At 41.7% G+C, this 21330-nt stretch overlaps 1 protein-coding gene and 1 pseudogene across 1 annotated transcript in view; one reads left to right on the top strand and one right to left on the bottom strand.

Annotated features, from left to right (window-relative positions):
* FREM2 (FRAS1 related extracellular matrix 2) overlaps window positions 1-8823 on the bottom strand; it is a 165866-nt gene extending 157043 nt beyond the window's left edge. The window contains exon 1 of the mRNA XM_046664858.1: window positions 3416-8823. Within this exon, the coding sequence (XP_046520814.1) occupies window positions 3416-8594 (5179 nt within the window). The 5' untranslated portion in view covers window positions 8595-8823. The remainder of the gene's footprint in view (window positions 1-3415) is intronic.
* LOC124240737 (thioredoxin-dependent peroxide reductase, mitochondrial-like) overlaps window positions 8737-21330 on the top strand; it is an 80925-nt pseudogene continuing 68331 nt past the window's right edge.

Below are 21330 nucleotides of genomic sequence, written 5' to 3' on the forward strand. Positions count from 1 at the left end.
ATTACCACCTAGTGTCATTTTTATCTTTCTGCATTGCTACCTTTTCTAGAAGACTGAACATTTCAGGGATTTTTTAAAATCTTAACTTCCCATAGTCCTTTGCTCAGGGTCTAATATTCAGTAAAGGCTCCAGTGTTTCTTAATTTATAATGAAAGAGCCCACAGGTCTGGTGGCCCACACGTGCACGCCCACCTTCGCAGGTCTGATATTTCTGCAGGGCTAAGGAGCGAAGCGCCCTGCACAGCTCTTCACCTGTTTACTCTTACAACTCTTAACTTTTACAACCTTTAATTTGTCACTAAGGAATGAAGTGAACTCTGTTCTGACTACACATCCTGGGCATAAGGACAATGTCCTCTGGTCACATGGGGAAGACACTTTTTCAACGTTTCCATTCCTTCTTTAGTTTTATAAGAAAATCTAAAGGCTCTGTTATGAGCTAAGAAAAAACTGTTTAGTATAAACATGTTTGGTCTCATTGAAATAAACTACAACTTCAAAACTGATTTTTAAGAACTTTTTTTAAAGCAAAGAGTATATAAATGTAATTATATGATGCTCACATGTCAGATTTTCCCTCTAAGTTGGGGCATGCAATATTGATTACCTGGAACAAACTAAAACCTTTTCATTCTCTTTAGAACTCTGTTAATAATCAATGGTTTGAAAGAGAGACTTTTTAAAAATCTCAAATAAATAAAGACTTTGATCATACCACTGTTATTCTACAGGAATCTCTAAAAATAACATAAATATATTATAAATATATATAAACACTCACTTCTTAAGACACAGAAGTATTAGGAAGATAAAAGCCTGGTAGCCAAAATGTCATTTTTTAAAGTAAACATTTAACAATTAACTAGATTTTCTTTTAATTGTTAAACCTGCATCAAATTTATTTCAGTTTATCTACACAATCATTCCATGAGGTTTTTTAAAATTCTAAATTCATGAATTCACACCTGGTGACCACACCCTGGCTCAAACTCTGGGGAAATTTCTGAAAGTGATTTATAAATTATCTCCCACAAGATATCACCAGGTACTTATTATAGAGAAAAAAAATCCAGGTAGTTGAGGCAAGAGACTTTGACCTGGGGTGGAGGGGCCAGGGGCACCTCAGCAGAGAGGCAAAGTTTGAAATAACGAAATATTTCCCTACTTTGTCTAATTCTACCTTGTTAACTTTTCCTAACAACAAAATATAATCAGTTTTAGGAATTAATTCATTTTTTTCTCCTGGAGACCATTTAGTCAATCAATTTGAGAATAACCTTCTCTGACCACGTGCACCAAATTGACTCAATTCAGTGCATTGAAAATCCATCAAAACATAGTTTAGCTTATCCCTTCATTATAAAACAAAAACAAAAAGACAGCGTAGTCCTCACTCTAGACACAGTTTTCATTTCCCCTCTTGGGAGAGCAGCATCGTAGCCCCAGGATGGAGCTTTCTCCATTTTCGCTCACTTATTTAATCTCCATAAATAACTGTTATGAACCCAGCTCCAGCCTCAGCTTGTTCAGAGTGCTGTGTGACTAAAGACCAATAGGTTTCCCAGTCAATGTTTGGTTTCTTATTGGAATGTGATCATTTCTCTTAAAAAGATAATGTTAAAAATGTATCTTCACTTTTTATAATAAACTTATAACTACTCTGTCTGTACTAATGACAATAAAAAGTAATCATGGTGAGTCAAAGTCAGTGAGAGATAGAGCAACAGCCTGTAATGAAATAGCATAATTTTAGGGTTCGATATTTAAAAAATAATTGTCTAATATTTTGAGCTGTTGGACTTGGTCCACAGCATTTAAATTAAATCATTTGCCTATCTTCAGCCAAAAATTCCTTTTCTAAAAATCTCCAAAATCAGATTCCTTTTTCAGGTCAGAGGAGAGATTTGAAGTAACATTTTCTATCCTCTAGTATATTCCTCTCATGCTCTTCACTTTCCATGAAAATAAACCAGTCTAAGATTGCACGGCATCTCTATCCTCACAAAGCCTTCCCATGAAGGTTTCCTGCTGGTCTGGCCTGACACTTGGCACTCTAATGTTTTCCCGTCTCTGCAGACCCTAGGATAGATTCAGGCTTCCAGCCAAGAATCAGGAGGTTGGAGTGTGGGGCTATTTGCCAGCATCTAAAACAGAGAAACAGTTCACTTTAACACTACACTTTGCAACCTCCTTGTTTATTAAAGCATTTGTTATCTAAGAGTACGACACTGCCACAGAAAAGGGACACCCCCACTGGGATGCTTTGGGGCTAAACTCCACCTCCATCCACTGAGCCCACATCAGGTAGATCTAGTTTCCATTGACATGGTGAGATTTTCATGAAAGCAACCCAAAGCCCTTTGTAATGAAAGTCACACGTTCTAGAGAACAGAGCCCTAACTTGGAATCCGGCACCCTGAATGGGCTTCTCCACTCAGTCGCTGGCTAACTCTGCAGAGGTCACCTGCCCTTCCTGTCTCAGACTGTCCACACACAAAGAAAATTCAGGTTAGAAAAACGCTTTAGCCTCAAGAGTGCGGATGCTTGAGGTGACCAGTTGTTTTGTGTTTGAAACGGTACAGAGAGGAGGTTTGACATGAGGAAATAATTCCCTCTTTCTACTATTAATCTTGTTAACATACTTTCATGTTCTTAATAATGAAGTGGATGTCTATTTTGGTTATGGACATGCCTTCTTATACATCATTAAGTGTACTCTCTCTTTTTGTGTGTATCATAGTAACATGCCTTGTCCATATATTATTATAAATATAGATAGGTGTTTACCTCATGTCTTTGTACAGGTGTTTACCTAAGGCATAAAATATTATAAAAGAATTATAACATCTGCAAAGTAAATATAAATACATCTTTTAATTTTAGTTACAAAGTTCCTAACAACTATACCAGTATTAGAACAATGTTCTCAAAAATTAATCAAAGTAATGTAAGTTTGAAGGCTCCATTTAAATGGTAGGTGATAATAATAATAATAAGTGAATACATAGCCCTCAGAAAGCACATCTTTCTCTAAGGTGCTAACTGCTTCCTGCAGCCCACAAAACAGACTGCTTAGAGGACTGATGTGGCACAGGGAGCAGAGCTGGAAAGCCTGTTTCAATTTGAATTCACCAAAGCCTGGCTCCTGCTTTGGTAGCTTACCTTGCCGCAGTCAAAATACACTGATACTCCCTCTACTGCAGGTCATATGGCAAGTGGGACAAATGGCAAGAAGGAGGCTGCTCTCTCAGGAAAGAGAGTCCCTGTAGTCTCCTCTTCCTTTTATTTCCCTTCCTTCTCTTCTCTTGGACTCTAATTTGATGCTCTAATTATGAAGTTTTCAGGGACAGCTATATCCTCAGGAAATAAGACTGGAATGTCCTTTGGTTACAAAGAAAGAAAAGGGAACCATACCTTGTGTAAACTGAGTGACACTGTGGTTGCCTTTGCCCAGGTTGAGGAGGTCTCCATGTCGAGGGGCCTCTGTCACAATAAACCTAAGAGAAAAACGTAAGCTGTCTCTGTCCTCCACTTTCAATATTTTGCTTGTGATCATGAACCCCAAGTGGCCAGTGGCCAGAGTACGGAGTGTAGAGGCCCCTTTGTTCACTGCAATCTGGGGGACACTATTGTCAATGGCTAAGACCTGGATCTTCATCACTTGGGGTCTTCTTGTTTCAAATACTGTGTCAGGAAAAACATAGAACTCTGTATGGGAACCATCAGTCACTGTGAAGGAGAAGCTGTCTTCACTTGACTCAGAGCCATCATGCCTGTAGCTGATTAAATTTTCATTCAAGTCTTGCTTGGTGAAAACCATGGCAGGTCTAGTGTTGTTGAATAAGAGTTGACCATGAACAGGCACCTGAGTGACGGTGAATTTCAGGAGTTTGTCAGGTGTATCTCTGTCTTCGACAGTGAGTTCAAAAGGAGTGATCAGCTTGTTTTCACCTTCGCTGACAACCAGGTTATGGATGGTGACCACTGGCTTTTTGTTGTCCACATCACTAATGGAAATACGAAATGTCCGGAAGACAGGGTTATGTCCATCAGTGACTTGAAACTCAAAACTGTCCATCTTCACCTCATCATCAGCTGTGTGGATGTAGTAGATTTTGTTGCCAGCCAGCTGGAGCTGAGTAAATGATGCAATGGACACTCCAGGTTGATCTGTGCATTCCAAGTGACCTCTCATAGGAGCCCTGGTGATGGTAAAAACTAAGTTTTCATCAGGACTGTTCAAGTCACTAGTGCTTAAGAGGTCTGTTGTGAGGGTGACCTTACCACCTTCTTTCAAGGACACTCCCTTACTTATCACATCAGGGAAAACAATGTCAATGCTTCCAATAGACACATAAAAGTAGCGATCTATGAGGGGATTTATTCCATCAGTCACATCAAATTTAATTAGATCCCGAATGCCCTCTTGCCCAAAATGGACATATTGAATTAAGTTTCGGTCCACTTCATCCTGGGTAAAATTCATGCCCAGTGTGATATTTTCAAAGGCACCTGTAGGTTTTTGTCTCTGTAATAAGCCATGTCCTGGCCCATAACGAATAATATAAACCAGGGATTTGTCTTCAGAATCTAAATCAGTTGCCATTAATATTTTGTTGTTGATAATTTTGGTTTCCCCAATTTCTATTTCTAGTCCATTATTGATAGTCATTCTGGGGGTCTCATCATCAACAGGGATAACAATAATGAGGACCATCTTTTCCACAGAGTGCTTACCATCTGTTAGTTTAATCACAAAACTGTCTTCCTGGGTCTCAGAGTCATCATGCTCATAAATAATGCTGGAACTCTCTATGATCTGGTCCAAGGTGAAGCTTTCGACCAAAACTGTGCCATTTATCAGCTGGTTCATGATGTGACCATGAGTAGGAAACTGGGTAATCGTGAAAGTTAAATCATCTGGGGGAATGTCAGCATCAGCAGCATTGAGGATGGGCGTGTCAATCACCAGACTCATGCCTTCCATCACCATAAATTCTCTCATAAATATCTCTGGCTGTTCATCATTGGTAGGAATGATTATAATCGGGAAAAAATGTCTCTCTGAAAAGTTAATGCCATCAGAACAACGAAAGATAAACCGGTCCTCCACAGGTTCCACTCCTTTGTGAACACTCTGGACATAGTTAATATGACCCTGCCTGAGATCTTTCAGAGTGAAGGCACTTACGGCAATCCCTGCTCTGGATTTTTCAGAGCCTGGTGCTGGTGAAATGTTTTCAACATAACCTGAGGTAGGCTGAATAACTATAGTGCACAAGATGTCATCATTTAGGGAATCAATATCTTCAGCACTTATATGCACTGAGGTTATAACACTTTTGTCACCTTCCATTACTAGAAACCGCTCACCTAAAGAAATTTCTGGGGCCTGGTTGTCGACAGGGAGGATGGTCACCCACACGGTAACTCCTTGGATAGTATTACCACCTATTCTCCATTCTTGAGACATATCCGACAGACTTAGGTTGAAAGAGTCCTCTTTGGGCAACAGACCTATCTCACCACTAGTGTGGGCATAGACGACAGAACCCTCCAAGATGTCCCTTTGGGTAAACTGCTCTGCTGGAACTCCGTTGACTAGGATTTCTCCATATAAGGGTGGATCTTCCAAGAGGAAAGTCAACATCAAGTCATCAGTGTCCTCATCAGTGCCCTTGATAACACTGGCAGTGATTTCAGTAGCCCCATTTTCTAAAACATCTAGATAGGACCCCAGAGTGCCAGCAGGAAGGCGCTGCATGGGCATCTCCTCCTCCACTGGCCGAACATTCACTCTGAGAGTGATGGGCACCACGTGGTGTCTGTCGCTGACCTCCAAGGAGCAGCTGTCAGTCAGAGACTCGCCCCCATTATGGGCATAAGAAATCTTACCCTGTTTTATGTCCTCCAAGTGGAAAATCCCACCTACATGCAATATTTGTCCAGATACCTTTATGTGGCCATGTTTGGGCACCTGTGTGAGAGTGAAAGAGATGTGGGCTACATCAGTGTCCACATCATTCACACGCAACTCAGTCTCACTCAGGATGTGGTAGCCCTTCTCTTGAACAGTGAAGCCGGTGTTGAGGATCTCAGGTGGTTGGTTGTCCACTGGCTGAAGGTAAAGGGTGAAGGTTCCTGGAGCCACATTCCCAGCTCGGTCCTCGACTTGGAATTGGAACTGGGCCACTCGGGCTGCCACTCCCAGTTCTTGATCTGGAGGTCTGTAAGCAATTTTATGGTGGTTGATCTGGGCTTGTGTAAAATGGGCCACCACAACTGAAGGGTTATCAGTCAGGACCAAGGTGCCCAATGGGGCTGGTGAGTGGTTTTCATCTGTGTCCATGGGGGGCTGAGTCACAGTGTAACGTAGTTCTCGGTCATCTGTGTCCAGGTCAGTATAGCGCAGCCACTTCTTCCTCAGCGGTGTGAGCTGGGATTCCTGCACCACCATCCGAAGGGGACAGCCACTGCCCAACTCTGGAGGGAGGCGATCCACGGGATGAATACGTATCACAAACCTCTGTAGGCCAGACTGATTTGGGGGGTCATGGTTATCCTGGACTCGGAATGTGAACTGGTCCATCACTGGCCCAGGACTATGGGGCCCAGAGTGCCTGTAGAACAGCCTCCCCTCCCTTATGTCCTGCTGCCGCCACTCTGTCACTGTTTTCTCATAGAATTCTCCCTGTTTCCTCCAACGGCCCCTGACAAGCTCCTCCTCCTCATGGGGAGGATGGGTTTGGCGGAGAAGCAGATGCCCTGTGGTTGAGGAGGGTGACTCTAGCACAAAAAGTAGCAGAGAGTCATCTGAGTCCATGTCAGTTGCACTTAGAGCGAGTGGCAGGATGGGCACTGTTTCACCCTCTGCCAGTGTCAGCCCCGTGTTGGCATTGAGGACTGGTGGCTGGTCATCCACAGGCACTAAGGTGATAGGGAACAGGAATTGCACCTGGTGCCTGCGTCCTCCATCCACCATTCGAAGTACGAGGTTGTCACTCAGTGAGCCATCTTTGTCATCGTGATGGTAGACGACCTGGCCAGCTGCTAGCTCAGCTACCGTAAACGTCTTAGGGGCAGAGCTGCCACTGGAGGCACCCAGAAGGACAAGGTGACCATGCCGGAGCCCAGCTACCACCTCCAGCTGCACTGCCTCTAAGTCGTCCTCATCGCTGATGACTAAGTTTTGTGGTCCATTGCCTGCAGGGCCCGTGAGGGGCCGAGACTGGCCTTCGTAAAGAATGAGACCTGTGTTCCGGGTGACCACTGGCGCCATTGTGTTCATGGGCTTCACCACTACCATGAAGGCAAAAGGATCTGAGGCTGCTCCTTCCGGGTCCACCACCTCCAACTCCAGTTCAAAGAGACGCTCCTGGTCAGAGTCCTCAGAGGGGGGCTGGTAGGCAATCTTCAGGAAGCGCAGATCCCTCTGAGTGAAGGAGGAGAGGGGCAGGCTGCGATCATCAGTGCTCACTAGGTAGCCCTGGCCAGGCTGGAACGGAGAGGTGAGATTGAAGATCAACAGGTCCGGAGTAGACTCAGCATCCTCAGCGGCCAGCATGTCTGGTGTCAGGGCGGTGAGTACAAACTGGTCCACCTCCATCATCATCATGGCCACAAAACTGGGTTTGGGTGCGGTGTTCTCGGCTCCTCCTCTGATTCTGACTAGCACCTGGAAGTGCTCACGTTTCAAAGCAGGGCTGCCCAGAGGAGATCCTCGAGCGCGCAGCTCCACCACCATGGGCACCCAGTCCCTGTTGGGTGAACGGCTGGGGGCTGTGTGGCGGTAGCGGACGCCTAGCTCCTGGAAAGCTTTGCAGTCCATCAAGAGAGGCTCCTGGGCGCCCCCCTCGCTGGCTCGTCCCGGGACCTGCGGGTAGTGCAGGAGTTCCCCGTAGCGAGGCAGCGCGCCCAAGCCGGACAGGATGCCCACGCGACACTCCTCCGTCTCGGGCTGGTAGGCGAACTCCAGGCTCCGCGCGTCCAGGGCATTGCTGATTCCCAGCAGCTCCTCCACGACCAGGGGCAAGTTCCGAGTCACAACCTCCAGCTGGGTGAAAACCACCTCCACCTCCAGCACCAAGGGTAGCACTGCCGCCCCACCCGGCGCGTCATAGCGCAGCTGCAGCCGGACGCGATCCCGCGATGGGCTGCGCGCGCCCAGGTGCGAGTAGCGCACCTCTCCAGGGCCGAAGTCGCAGGGGAAGCGCTTGGGACTCAGGCGGCCGGGTCGCTGGGCCAGCGCATCGTTGTCTAGCACGGCCACCGTGCAGCGGTCCCCCGGCTGCACCTGCAACACCAGGTCGTGCAACGGATCCAGCCAGACCTCACGGCCGAAGGGTACACGGAGCCCACGGTTCGCCAGCACTATGGCCTCCTCGGCGGGGACCCCTGCAATCCCCGCGAGATCCGGGGATAGCAACGCCAGGCCGGGGGCCGGGAGCTGTGCGGGGACGCAGCTTACCAGTGACAGGAGAAGCAGCAGCACCAGCAGCAGCCGGGGTGGCGGCAGAGGCATCGGCTGAAAACTGGTGGGGTTGGCTGCATGGCGCACGCGGGAGGAGATCGCAGGGGTCCCGGCTCCGTGCATAGTCCGGGTGTTACGGATCAGACAGGTCAGCCTGAGATCGCGCAGACAGTCCACGGGAAGATAGCGAAAACTCCTCCGGAAAGTGCCAGGAACTCGGCACGCAGCCTGCGGAGTCCTGCTGTAGCCGAGGCTGGGCCCGGGGATGGGCGCGTTGCGCGCGCGGGCCGGGCCGGAGCTGCCGCGGAGGAGCCTAAGCCGTCCCGGCCCGTCGGGCTCCGCCGCTTGCAGAACTGAGTCCCTTCACTCCTTCTTCTCAGGTCCCGGGACCCTGGGCTTTGAGGGAAATCCCTCCCCTTGCACCCCCTTACTCCAGTCCTCCCAAGAGGCCAATCGTCGGTCCCGGGAGGAGGCCCCGAGTCGAGGGTTGGGTAGTGATTTCTGCCAATCAGCTTCCAGGGGCCGAGGCAGGGAAACCGCGGGGAGGGGAGGAGATAGAAGGCGCAACAGGTTGTCCTGGAAGTGAGGGGACCAGCGGCCTGGAGCTGCCCACCTTAGCTCGCGCTCGGCACTGGGCTGCTAGGATTGGGGCTCCAGCGGGGGAGCCGGAACACGGCGCTTGGCTGGATTCACTTCTTCGGCTGCCTGCGATCCACGATTATCCATTTTAGCTCCCATTCCCCCAATTCCCTGGAATCCCGCGCAGAGGTGGCTGCTTCGCACCGAAACTTCTAAACAGAAAGGAAGGTTAGACGCAATGCCACTTGAGTTTGTATCGAAACCCAGAGCAGTTTGGGGAGAAACGGACACATTTGCAAAAAAAAAAAAGGACGGCTGGAATTAAAAGCCAACGCTAGCGCAGCTTGCGCCTCTCCCTCCCTCCCCCTCTCCCACGCTGCTGCTGGCTCCTCATAAATTACAATGGGCACAGCGCTTGGATTGGTGAGTTTTTAGCAAGCCCCTCCTTTGCAACCAAAGTTCACAGAGTAAAAGGAAAAAAGGGCATTTGGAATGCGTGAGAAATGCAGTCTGATCGGAATAGGGAGACTCGCACCAAAGAATAAGTTCTAGGGAATGTAGCCCGAGGCTCTCCCAGAGCCGCCGCCGTTAGGGTAGCTGTCATTAGAGACGTTCCTTTTCTCTTCGTAGTAATTAGACCAAGTACAAACTAAACCCACTTGTCAGCATCACATTTCTTTGCATGCCAGGAGAATTGATAAATATCCGGAGGGCGAACTAAAATAGGTTAACTCCCGTTTCAGTCAGCCGGTTTTGAAGTCAGAGCTTGATCTCTTCCTGCCCCCTTGTGTTTGTCCAGTTTCAGAAGTGTGTAGATTCCCCTTCTGAAAGGTTTTCTGACTGCCCCCACCAACCCGCCAAAAAAAAAGAGCAACCTCTCACAGTGAAAACCCAACCATTTTCAGGTTAGCTTCTTGAGCAGTCTTGCTTATACGGATCAAAATGATCTGTCTTGCATAATGTTCTTTTCTCTGCAATAATACCAATCAGATTATTAATTGGAATATGGAATTGGAGTAATGGTCATTCTGCTCTTTTCCTGATTAAAGATATTTTAGATTTGAGAAAGACTGGAGTGTAAGAAACTCTTATGCCCCTTTAACTTTCAGTGTAAATTGAAGCTATAAGATGCATATGTGGGTGCCTTTCAGTAAGAAGCATTTATCCTTTTAACCCTTTTGTGCCTTTAGCCTGAGCTCCTCCGGTCCAGGATTTTGATCCCTGCCTGACCCATTGAGAGCTCTTTTCCAGACCACAGCACAACCTCTGTACATAAGTGTTACTGGGAGATGTCAGATTCTGCTTCAGGAAGCCGACTTGGCAGTGTCTGCCCCTGGGGGTCAAGAGATGGAACGTTTTGAAATCTTTCAAAAAGAAGCCAGAGAGAGAGAGACAGAGAGAGAGATTAATTTAAAGAAGCCACTCATCCAAACAAATAACACTTAATTAATTGAATATTAATTGAGCTTATTCTATATATTTTGTACTTTGGGGGAGCTTTTAACTCCCTCTTACAACTGATGAATACATTCCACAATTTAGTACGCAACGAACATCCAGGAACATAGAAAGGATATGGCTAATATTTTAAACATATGAGAAAATCCCCATCCAACTCTTAACCAATTTCCAATTTGCTTTGGCATCATTATTTCATCATTTATTGTGATTATTATTGCACACAGAATTCAAATTGCAGTGGCAAGGGGAAAATTCTATTATTTCCTGTTAACGAACAAAACAAATAGGAAGCTGTCAAGTGAAATAGAACATCAATTTTAGAGTATGGTTCTTTATATATTTCAAATTCTAGTTATGTGTTTTGATGGCAAAATGTCAGGTGGAAGCAAAGTGGCCCCATTCAGCCATTGTGACTCTGGGAGTGTTCAGACCAGAACCAGAGCAACAGCCTGAGCCCTGAAGCTTCGAAGTGGCTCTGGGGTTTTCCTTTCTTCCTTTTAAAGTCCAGCTCTGTTTGACTTGCAAGCAATGATAAGATCAGCATTTGAAGTATGGTAGGATGCCTGAAGGGCAGAGTTCAATGTTTGTTTCACGGTGAGAAAAATGGAGGTCCACATTTATTTTTAGGTAGCCTAAGGAGATCAATAAACTATAATCTTTTTTGACTTTTTAATTTAGCCTACCTTGATTTAAGTGATGGAATGAGTCTTAGGAATTATTATTATTTTTTCGGTAAATGTCTTAGTTGTTTGGGTTTCTTTAATCACATAAAAGCAACACGTATTGTTATTTTGCATTGATGACCGTTGATAAAATAGTGAAATATTAAATTCCCGTCTGAAAGCAAATCTTATTGATGATGATGATCTCTCTTTAGGATAAATACCTTAGTGTTAAAAGATTTTTATACCTAAATTAGCAAGAAATAGTATTTTATGGCCAATGTTCTCAATATTATAAGAGATAAAATAAGTTGGCAAATTTGTAGTTTTTAAAATCTGAGCTTAATTCTTCAGATCTTACTTTCTTAAGCCTTTAAACGCTTCCTGTCTGTACTGTGAGCAAAATGTCCTTTAAAATAAATTCTTAAATTTGTTTAGCATATGCAAAACAACCAAAATGTCTCCTCAAATCAACTTAAAGCTGAAAGCATTGGTTGTTAAAAGTCAGATGATTTCTGACCTAAGGTTAAGCACCAGAGAACTTGTTTCCTTAAATAAAGGAGGTAATGTGATGAATTTAAGATGAAAGGCAAGATATTCAGGCAGAAATTGTATGGCAGGTCTGGAACTCTAAAGTCTTACAGGAACTAAAGAGACACCTGGTTAAATTTGGAGTGTTACAGAGTCATTACGGAGTTTATTTCACTTTCCTTGTGTTCCTTTACTGGCTCGTATGACTCCAGTAGAGGAGACTGTCTCATAGGCACCTTGGAGGTACTTACAGATGAATGATTGAAGCTTTATGCCAAATATTTTTAATAGTTCTCAACAGAATTTTATTCTCCGATATCTCCAAAACCGTGGCTTGCCTATAAACACCAAACTTGACTGATTTCAGAGCAGTGCTGAAGGGGTAAATAGCTCTGGGCTGATTGACTAAGAGTTGGACTCCAGCCTGGGCTCTAACATCCACTAACTATGTGATTTTCAGCAATTCTCTTTGTTTTGCAACTGTGATCTCCTCAACTGTAAACCAAGGGACTCAGGCTTTATGACAAATTCCCCTATGGTACCCCTTTGGTTTCGGTGTTTGGTGCCAGACCAAATTTATGGATGACCTGCCATTTTGCTTCCTCATGTTCTGTGGTCAGAGGCCATAGTTTTCTTTCTTGCCAAAAAGACAGACTCTGTTAATAAGAAATGTGTCGAGGCCAGCCCAGTAGCCAAGAGGTTAAGTTTGTGTGCTCCACTTTGGCGCCCTGGGGTTCACCAGTTTGGATCCTGGTCACGGACATACACACTGCTCATCGAGCCATGCAGTGGTGGCATCCCCCGTAGAAGTAGAATTGACTTACAACTAGGATATACAACTATACACTGGGGCTTTGGAGGGGGAAAAAAAAAAAAAAAAGATTGGCAACAGATGTTAGCTTAAGGCGAATCTTCCTCTCCAAAAAGGAAACAGAAATGTTTCACTGCTACTCAGTCAGAAAACTTAGAACCCAGAGCTCATATCCATTGTCAACAGATCAACTGTTCCATTAAAAAATATATGGAACAATTTTTGCATTTATTGACATGGGCAACTTATATACAACATCATTAAAAAACTATTTTTTAACCAACGAGAAAATTAAAATAAAACTCTAGAATATAAAATTAAATTAAATTTCATTATGAGGATAGGTGAATTTTCAAGATGGATCTATTATTAGGTAATACACATAGCATCACAAACACCCAGATTTTCCAGACAAATCTATGCTCAGATGGGCATCTACTATGGGGAAGAAGAAAGCACACAGGACTAGGAGCCAGAAAACCTTGTTTGGAAGCTGTTTTTCCCACTTGCTTGTTTGAACCTGGGACAAGTCATTGTCGCCATCTTTAAAAATGTGATTGGAGAGGAGGCAGGGAAAGTGAAAATACTGCCTTGACTATCCTTATGAAGTTACTGGAAAGATAAAATAACAAAATTCTTTGTATTTATATGTGTATATATACATATATATGCAAAGTGGAAATGAAGAAAAATGGTCATTGTTTTCAAACATCTTTCTATATCTATAAATATATAGGTATGTTTACTTTATATGCTATTTAGATAGATAGAGATATATTCCAAATTTTTACTAAGTAAAGATGGCAAACGGTTTCTCTTGGTTTCTTCTTATCTTGTTTTCTGGACTTATTTCTTGATATCTTATTAGTGAAAATTGAAACGTTCAATTATGATTATAATAACAGTATATATTAATTATATCTATTAATTGTTCTATTAGTTTTCCTCTCTTGCTTACATTTCTAATCTGTCTAGTTGCTTTATCTTTGGTTAAAATCTTGCTTAATTTTTCCTATTTTGTAGAAAACAATCTCCCTCCGTAGCAATACTCCTCAAACTATGCACACATCCCTCTCTTTCTGAATCTTTCTGAATCATCTTTATCTGCTCTTTCAACTTTCTCACCAAACAGGTTTATAAACTTCCTGTAGGATGACATTCATCCCACAAGTTATCTTGACCATGACTCCCCTTACTCTCCACAATCAATCATTAAATTGGAGGGAATCTGTCTCCACAATGTCTTTCACAACTCTCTTTCCACTCCTATCTGTCATCATCCTAGTTCAGTTCACCAATGTTTTTCATTTAGCTTTCTTCAAATCCTATCATCATTACTGTTGTATCTGCCCTTTTCTACGTTACTCTCGATAAAACAAAAGCCCATCCTTTATCATAGCATTTCCCTAAAATCTTTTCTGGCTTCCCATTGCCTATCGAATGAAACACGCTCTCTTCCTTATATTTCATGCTAAGCTACACATTGTTTTGACATTGAACTTGCTGTCTTGCTTCTGGAACTTTTCTCATCTCCCATGTTTTTACTTTTACTTATTACTTCACTGTGCTTCTCCTAGCTGTGAAGTTCTCTGTATCTTCCTATGGGAATCAATCAGAAATTTGAGAACTGTAAGAACCTTATAGACCATTTACTATAACTTCCTCATTTCATAGATGAGGAAATTGATCCAAGGAGGTAAAGACCTGGGAGTGGATCTGGAAAGGAAGAGAGATTCCTGCCTCTGACTGCAAGGCCAGTGTCTGTATCTTATTTTAAGCTCCAATTCAACTTTTTTTATTTATTTATTTTATTTTATTTTATTTTTTTTATTAATGTTATGATAGATTACAACCTTGTGAGATTTCAGTTGTACATTTTTGTTAGTCATGTTGTGGGTCCAATTCAACTTTTAAGGATCATGTCAAATACTTCCTCCCCCAGGAAATCTTTGTTCACCTACTCAACTTAGTACAAGTTATGCATCTTTTGACTCTGTTTCACCACCCTCCTGCCCCTGCACAATACGTCCTTGCGTATTCTCTTATGTGATCACTCGTATGGTATATTGTATTGTATGCATCCGTGTTCTTGTGCCCTTCAGTGTTTTGAAAGCATCTTGAGCACACAGCCTGCATCTTGCTCATCCTTTACCTCCATAAAGCCCTTAATAAGTACTCATTACATGAAATTAGACCTCATTTTATCCTTTCCCAAGCAATTTCAGTTGAAAGAACTCAGCTAGATTTCACAACAGCTTTGAGAGGTAGCCAGGTATATTATTCAGTTTTCTCAGTTGTAGCTAAAGTAGACTTTAGCTGAATTAATCAAAAAGGAAATGAGAAGATATTGGGTCACTCCCATAATTTCTGGGGAGGCAGTAACATAAGGCTCAGAAATGTGAACATGAACCAAAAAGCCTAGGCTACTAGAAGCAAAGTTTCTAGTTGGTAATGGTCTGCTGGGCACTGGACCCTGCAGGTGACACCCCCTCTACAGCCAACACTGGGTGTGAATCAGCCTCCCCAAAAGCACTGCTGTTGCTCTTGGACCCAGGGCATCACTGCAGCCACTGACTGAATGCATTCCCTCTCGCTGTCATTGTAAATTCGAAGGTCCAGGCAAGACTGGATTATCCAAGCACAAGTCACGGACCCACACCTCAGCTGCCAAGGGCGCAGGGAATGTGTCTGGCCTTTCTGACCTCCTGGTGTTGAGTAGCTCCCTTACCACTGTGGGATTTTCTCATCTAGAAGAAAGAAGTTCACATTCAAGGGAGCCAAATACAACTACTGCTCATCGTAACAGCTTAGGTAGCAACATTACCATTTTATAATTGAGAAAACTGAGACATAGCAGAGTTCAGTGATTTTTTAAATGAAATTAAATTAAATCAAATTAATTAGAATTCAAGTAGTCTGACTACTACTAGTTTGCTCTTTCCTTTACATTCTGAAATATGCCATTTTTTTACTTTTAAGAACATTTGGCAAAACTTGCTTTTTTCATGCTCAGTGAGAGTTCCTGCGCCCTGCAGAGAGGGGAAAGTGGTCCCTGATAACTTATCTGCTGACAGGCTCTGGTAATGGGGATTACTGGGTGCACACACTTGGGAACCTGCTCAGTCCACACGGTTGTGAAAATTCTTCTTGTTGAGGAAGTAGCAAATGGAGGAGGGAACGGAGTGAGGCCAGGTCAGTGTGGCTGCAAAGGCCTGAGCTGAGCCAACAATTAGAACTCTCTGAGGCCTGAGGTTCAACATAAAAGCCTTGACTTGGCACCATTTAAAGTAGTTAGTTTTCCCAAATATTTGGCTGTGTCATGTTAAGATCTTTTTTTAAGCCAATAATCCTGGGGCATTAATATCCATGGATTTTCCACCTGTAAGTTTTCAAACAAAACTCAGAATGAAGTGGAATTTAAACACAGTTCAAACAAGAGATCACAACCTAGCAGAAGCCAGAAGAACTAAACAAAGAACAAATAAGGGAAAAAGCTCTTCTCTGATGGGGATTTATTTTTATTTATTTTTTTAATTGAGTTAATGATAGGTTTAAATCTTGTGAAATTTCAGTTGTACATTAATGTTTGTCAGTCATGTTGTAGGTGCACCACTTCACCCTTTGTGCCCACCCCCCACCCCACCTTTCCCCTGGTATCCACTAAACTATTCTTAGTCCATAATTTTAAATTCCTCATATGAGTGGAGTCATACACAGATTATCCTTCTCTCGCTGGCTTATTTCACTTAACATAATTCCCTCAAGGTCCATCCATGTTATTGCAAATGGAATGATTTTGTTCTGTTTTACAGCTGAGTAGTATTCCATTGTATGTATGTACCACATCTTCTTTATCCATTCGTCTGTTGATGGGCACTTAGGTTGCTTCCATGTCTTGGCTATTGTAAATAATGCTGCAATGAACATTGGGGTGCATAGGACTTTTGGGATTGCTGACTTCAAGCTCTTTGGATAAATACCCAGTAGTGGGATGGCTGGATAATATGGTAGTTCTATTTTAATTTTTTGAGGAATCTCCATACTGTTTTCCATAGTGGCTGCACCAGTTTGCATTCCCACCAGCAGTGTATGAGGGTTCCTTTTTCTCCACAACCTCTGCAACATTTGTTACTATTAGTTTTAGATATTTTTGTCATTCTAATGGGTGTAAGGTGATATCTTAGTGTAGTTTTGATTTGCATTTCCCTGATGATCAGCGATGATGAGCATCTTTTCATGTGCCTATTGGCCATCAGTATATCTTCTTTGGAGAAATGTCTGTTCATGTCTCCAGCCCATTTTTTGATTGGGTTGTTTGATGTTTTGTTGTTGAGTTGCGAGAGTTCTTTACATATTATGGATATTAAGCCTTTGTCAGATATATGACTTGCAAATATTTTTTCCCAATTAGTGGGTTGTTTTTTTGTTTCAATCCTGTTTTCATTTGCCTTGAAGAAGCTCTTTAGTCTGATGAAGTCCCATTTGTTTATTCTTTCTATTGTTTCCCTTCTCTGAGAAGGCATGGTGTCCTAAAAGATCCTTTTAATACTGATGTCAAAGAGTGTACTGCCTACGTTTTCTTCCAGAAGCCTTATGGTTTCAGGTCTCACCTTTAGGTCTTGATCCATTTTGAGTTTATTTTGGTGAATGGTGAAAAGGAATGGTCAATTTTCATTCTTTTACTTATGGCTTTCCAGTTTTCCCAGCACCATTTGTTGAAAAGACTTTCTTTTCTCCACTGTATGCCCTCAGCTCCTTTGTCAAAGATAAGCTGTCCATAGATGTGTGGTTTTACTTCTGGGCTTTCAATTCTGTTCCATTGATCTGTGCACCTGTTTTTGTACCAGTACCATGCTGTTTTGATTACTGTAGCTTTGTAGTATGTTTTGAAGTCAGGGATTGTGATGCCTCCCGTTTTGTTCTTTTTTCTCAGGATTGCTTTAGAAATTCGGGGTCTTTTGTTGCCCCATATGAATTTTAGGATTGTTTTTTCTAATTCTGTAAAGAATGTCATTGGGATTCTGATTGGGATGGCGTTGAATCTGTAGATTGCTTTAGGTAGAATGGACATTTTAACTATGTTTATTCTTCCAATCCATGTACATGGAATGTCTTTCCATCTCCTTATCTCATCATCCAATTCTCTCAGAAAGGCCTTGTAATTTTCATTATATAGGTCCTTCACTTCCTTAGTTAAATTTACCCCAAGGTATTTTATTCTTTGTGTTGCCATTGTGAATGGTATTGTGTTCTTGAGTTCTTTTTCTGTTGGTTCATTACTGGAGTATAGAAATGCTACTGATTTATGCAAATTGATTTTATACCCTGCAACTTTGCTGTAGTTGTTGATTACTTCTAACAGTTTTCCAATGGATTCTTTGGGGTTTTCTATATATAAGATCATGTTGTCTGCAAACAGTGAGAGTTTCACTTCTTCCCTCCCTATTTGGATTCCTTTTATTCCTTTTTCTTGCCTGATTGCTCTGGCCAGGACCTCCAGTACTATGTTAAATAAGAGTGGTGATAGAGGGCATCATTGTCTCATTCCTGTTTTCAGGGGGGTGTTCAGTTTTTGCCCATTGAGTATGATGTTGGCTATGGCTTTGTCATATATGACCTTTATTATGTTGAGGTAGTTTCCTTCTATGCCCATTTTGTTCAGAGTTTTTATCATAAATGGCTGTTGGATCTTGTCAAATGCCTTCTCTGCATCTATTGAGATGATCATGTGGTTTTTATTCCTCAGTTTGTTGATGTGGTGTATCGCGTTGATTGATTTGCGGATGTTGAACCACCCCTGTGTCCCTGGTATGAATCCCACCTGATCTGATGGGGATTTAAATTTTAAAAAAATTTTATGGGATGACTTTTGTAGATTTCTTATAGCAATCCTGTTTTTTGATTATTATTAATAGGCATCCATTGAAGCATCCATGGTCTCCTTGCAAGATATGACATGAGATTTAACAAAAACCTCTCTGAAAGAGAGCGCTCTCTCCTGGCTGCTTCTCACATGGATTAAGTTCCATAAAACAGAGTAAGCTAAGGGATAAATTTAAATTTTAAAAAAAACTATCTAATTTTGATATGAGATTAATAGAACATATACTTCTAGAGAAAAAAACCAAACCTTTATTTTAATAGCTTCAAAAGAAAATTATAAAGTCATTACAAAGAGAAACAATTACAGATTTATTTTCAGGAATCATTATTTAAGATGAATCGGTTCTTGAGAATGATTTAATTGGTAGGCCCCTTAAAATTTTCCAAAAATATATTTTTCTTTCCTTTCTCATTTATTAATCAGTCTCTGACCCCATTTTTCAGAAGTTTCCCATCCTTGACGTAGAATGATGCCAGCCTTGCTCCTGCCAAAGCCCTGCCTAGGATCTCAAGTGGTGTTCCTAAATCACTTCCCGGAGGCTTGGCCCTCTTACCTTTTGGCAGGTCTCCCAAATTCCAGTTCCCCATCCCCTGCCTTCCTGTCTAGACTGCAGCATTTAACTTTTGCCATCTAGGACAGATGGTCACTTGGCTGCAGCTACAAATCCTCCGATGACAGAAAGCCTGCTACTCCATTTGGAAGTCAAGCTCATCACTGAAAAGCTGTCATTATTAGAGTCTATCCTTCTATAAAGCTGGAAACGGCCTCCTTGTGATTTCCATCTATTCTCTTCTCTGGCATGAGATGGATTCTATCTACTCCTTCTTCCACATGACAGCTCTTCAGGTATTTGAGGTCAGCAATCACGCCCCCATCATGTTATCTTTTCTGCAGACTAAATGTTGCTGCTTCACTCAACTATTCCATGTGACACATTTCCCAGACCCCTTGCTATTTTGTTTGTTCTGTTTTTCAGTGTCTCTTTTCAAAGGTGGCACCAAGACGCAAGCACAGTAGCTTTCTGGGGAGTGGGTAACTGATAAGTGACTGAGCTGGGATTTGAACCCAGGTAGCACAGCTGCAGTGACTGGCTTTTCCTAGACTGCGCAATCTTGTCTGTCAACATTGGGCCTCCATTGTTTGTGGCTCAAAGATATTTCAAAGTAAAGCAAGCTACGTTATCCTGCTAAATGTATTTGGAAACTGCAGAAGGAAATTAACTGCAAAGATCTCCAGCTCCATTTTTGCCCCTTAAATTCTCAGGAAAACAAGCATAACAACAGCAACTAAAATTAAAAAGGAAAAGATAAAAAATAGAAATGCTAAGTTATGGAGGGTATATACACTGTTACCACACTTGCTGGAAAGGAATTTGTTGTTAATATATTGGCTAGTTTCCAGTGAGGAGACAATATATTTATCCTTTCAAATAGTTATTGCAATTTCAAGAGTTTATTCTAGGAACTAATCCAAAGTTGAAATGAACTCTATATAAATAAAGGCGCTTATGGTAATATTACTGATTTAAAAAAAATCACAAAGAAAAACTAAGAGTCTAAAAGGAAATGGAAAGAAATGAAAATGTAATATATTGGTTCATTATATTAGTATGTATCAAAATGATAATTATGTGAGATAGTGACTTGGAAAGTTTATAATATTATGTATACTAGGATTGTAATATATAAAAGTAAAATATACAGACAAGAACTGGAGGAATATGTAAAAAGGAAAATCATTATTGGGCTATACTGGTGGGTTTATGGCTAACATTTTTTTCTTTTTAGTTGCCACATTTGTTGAATTTATAAGAAAAGAAATTTAAAAATTAAAAAGTTTATTTAGATTTGTCTTAAAAATTACATGAAAATCTTTCCAAAGGTGAACTGAAGCCCCACTCTTGAACTGAATTTGTACAATAATTCAACACGCTTCAGCATGGTTCCTTAAGACAGATATTGAGCATGCTACAAATTGTCATTCTTCCCCTCCATTCTCTTAAGATATTGGCTTCCACATTAATAGCAATTGTTATAATGAAAACAGCGTATACAATGTGCTTTATCAATGTGCTAGGTTTTAAACACTGCTGCTAGAAATGTATACATTTTCTTACCTATTATAAAATGTTACGTGGACTACCTCTAACACATTTACAAATAAGTCTTTGCTGTGTTAGGAAAGTGAGTAACTTGTAATTGAGGGCACAAAATGAAACATGGTATTGCTTCATAACCAGTGTTAATGATCATATATCTATACCCAATAAATATATTTCTGTATGAATAAAAATTTTTCAGTAAAAAATATTCAAAATAATGTTATTTATTGGGCTTTAAAAATCCTAGGAATATCATTTATGTGGCACACACTAAACTTGAGTACCAGAAGGGCTTACTGTATCTCTTTTCTCTTCCTAGCTTTAAACCTGTTTTTGTGTGTGTGACCTTAAAATGTTATGTAATTTCTGTCCTTCATTTTCTTTGATTATCTTTTAAAAAACGGTTTTTCATAGAACAAGTTATATCATCATAGCCTCATGGTAAGGATTACTATCTGTATGTTACTTTAAAAGCAGTTTTTTAAGTATAATACCGATATCCCAAGATTTTCAGTAAAAATTCATATACTATCTCATTCTTTGCAGCCAAGGTCCATACAGAGGTTGAATTATTCAATGAATTAGCCAATCTGAAATACTTAAACGTGTAGATGTAATATATACTATTTAATTTCTTACATACAATTAAAATTGTGAAATTAGATTTACTATTGAAAAATTTGAACTCTGATTCAATTTAGCTTTATCAAGATGTGTTATCACAGACATCCATCTGTATGCACAAGAAGTTACAAAATGAATGTAAAATGTAGGGCTTAGAATTAACTGGGAACTCGCTTTACACAGTAAGGTAGGACAATGTCACCTTT

Source organism: Equus quagga, chromosome 6 (genome assembly GCF_021613505.1).
Source record: "Equus quagga isolate Etosha38 chromosome 6, UCLA_HA_Equagga_1.0, whole genome shotgun sequence".
Lineage (NCBI taxonomy): Eukaryota > Metazoa > Chordata > Mammalia > Perissodactyla > Equidae > Equus > Equus quagga.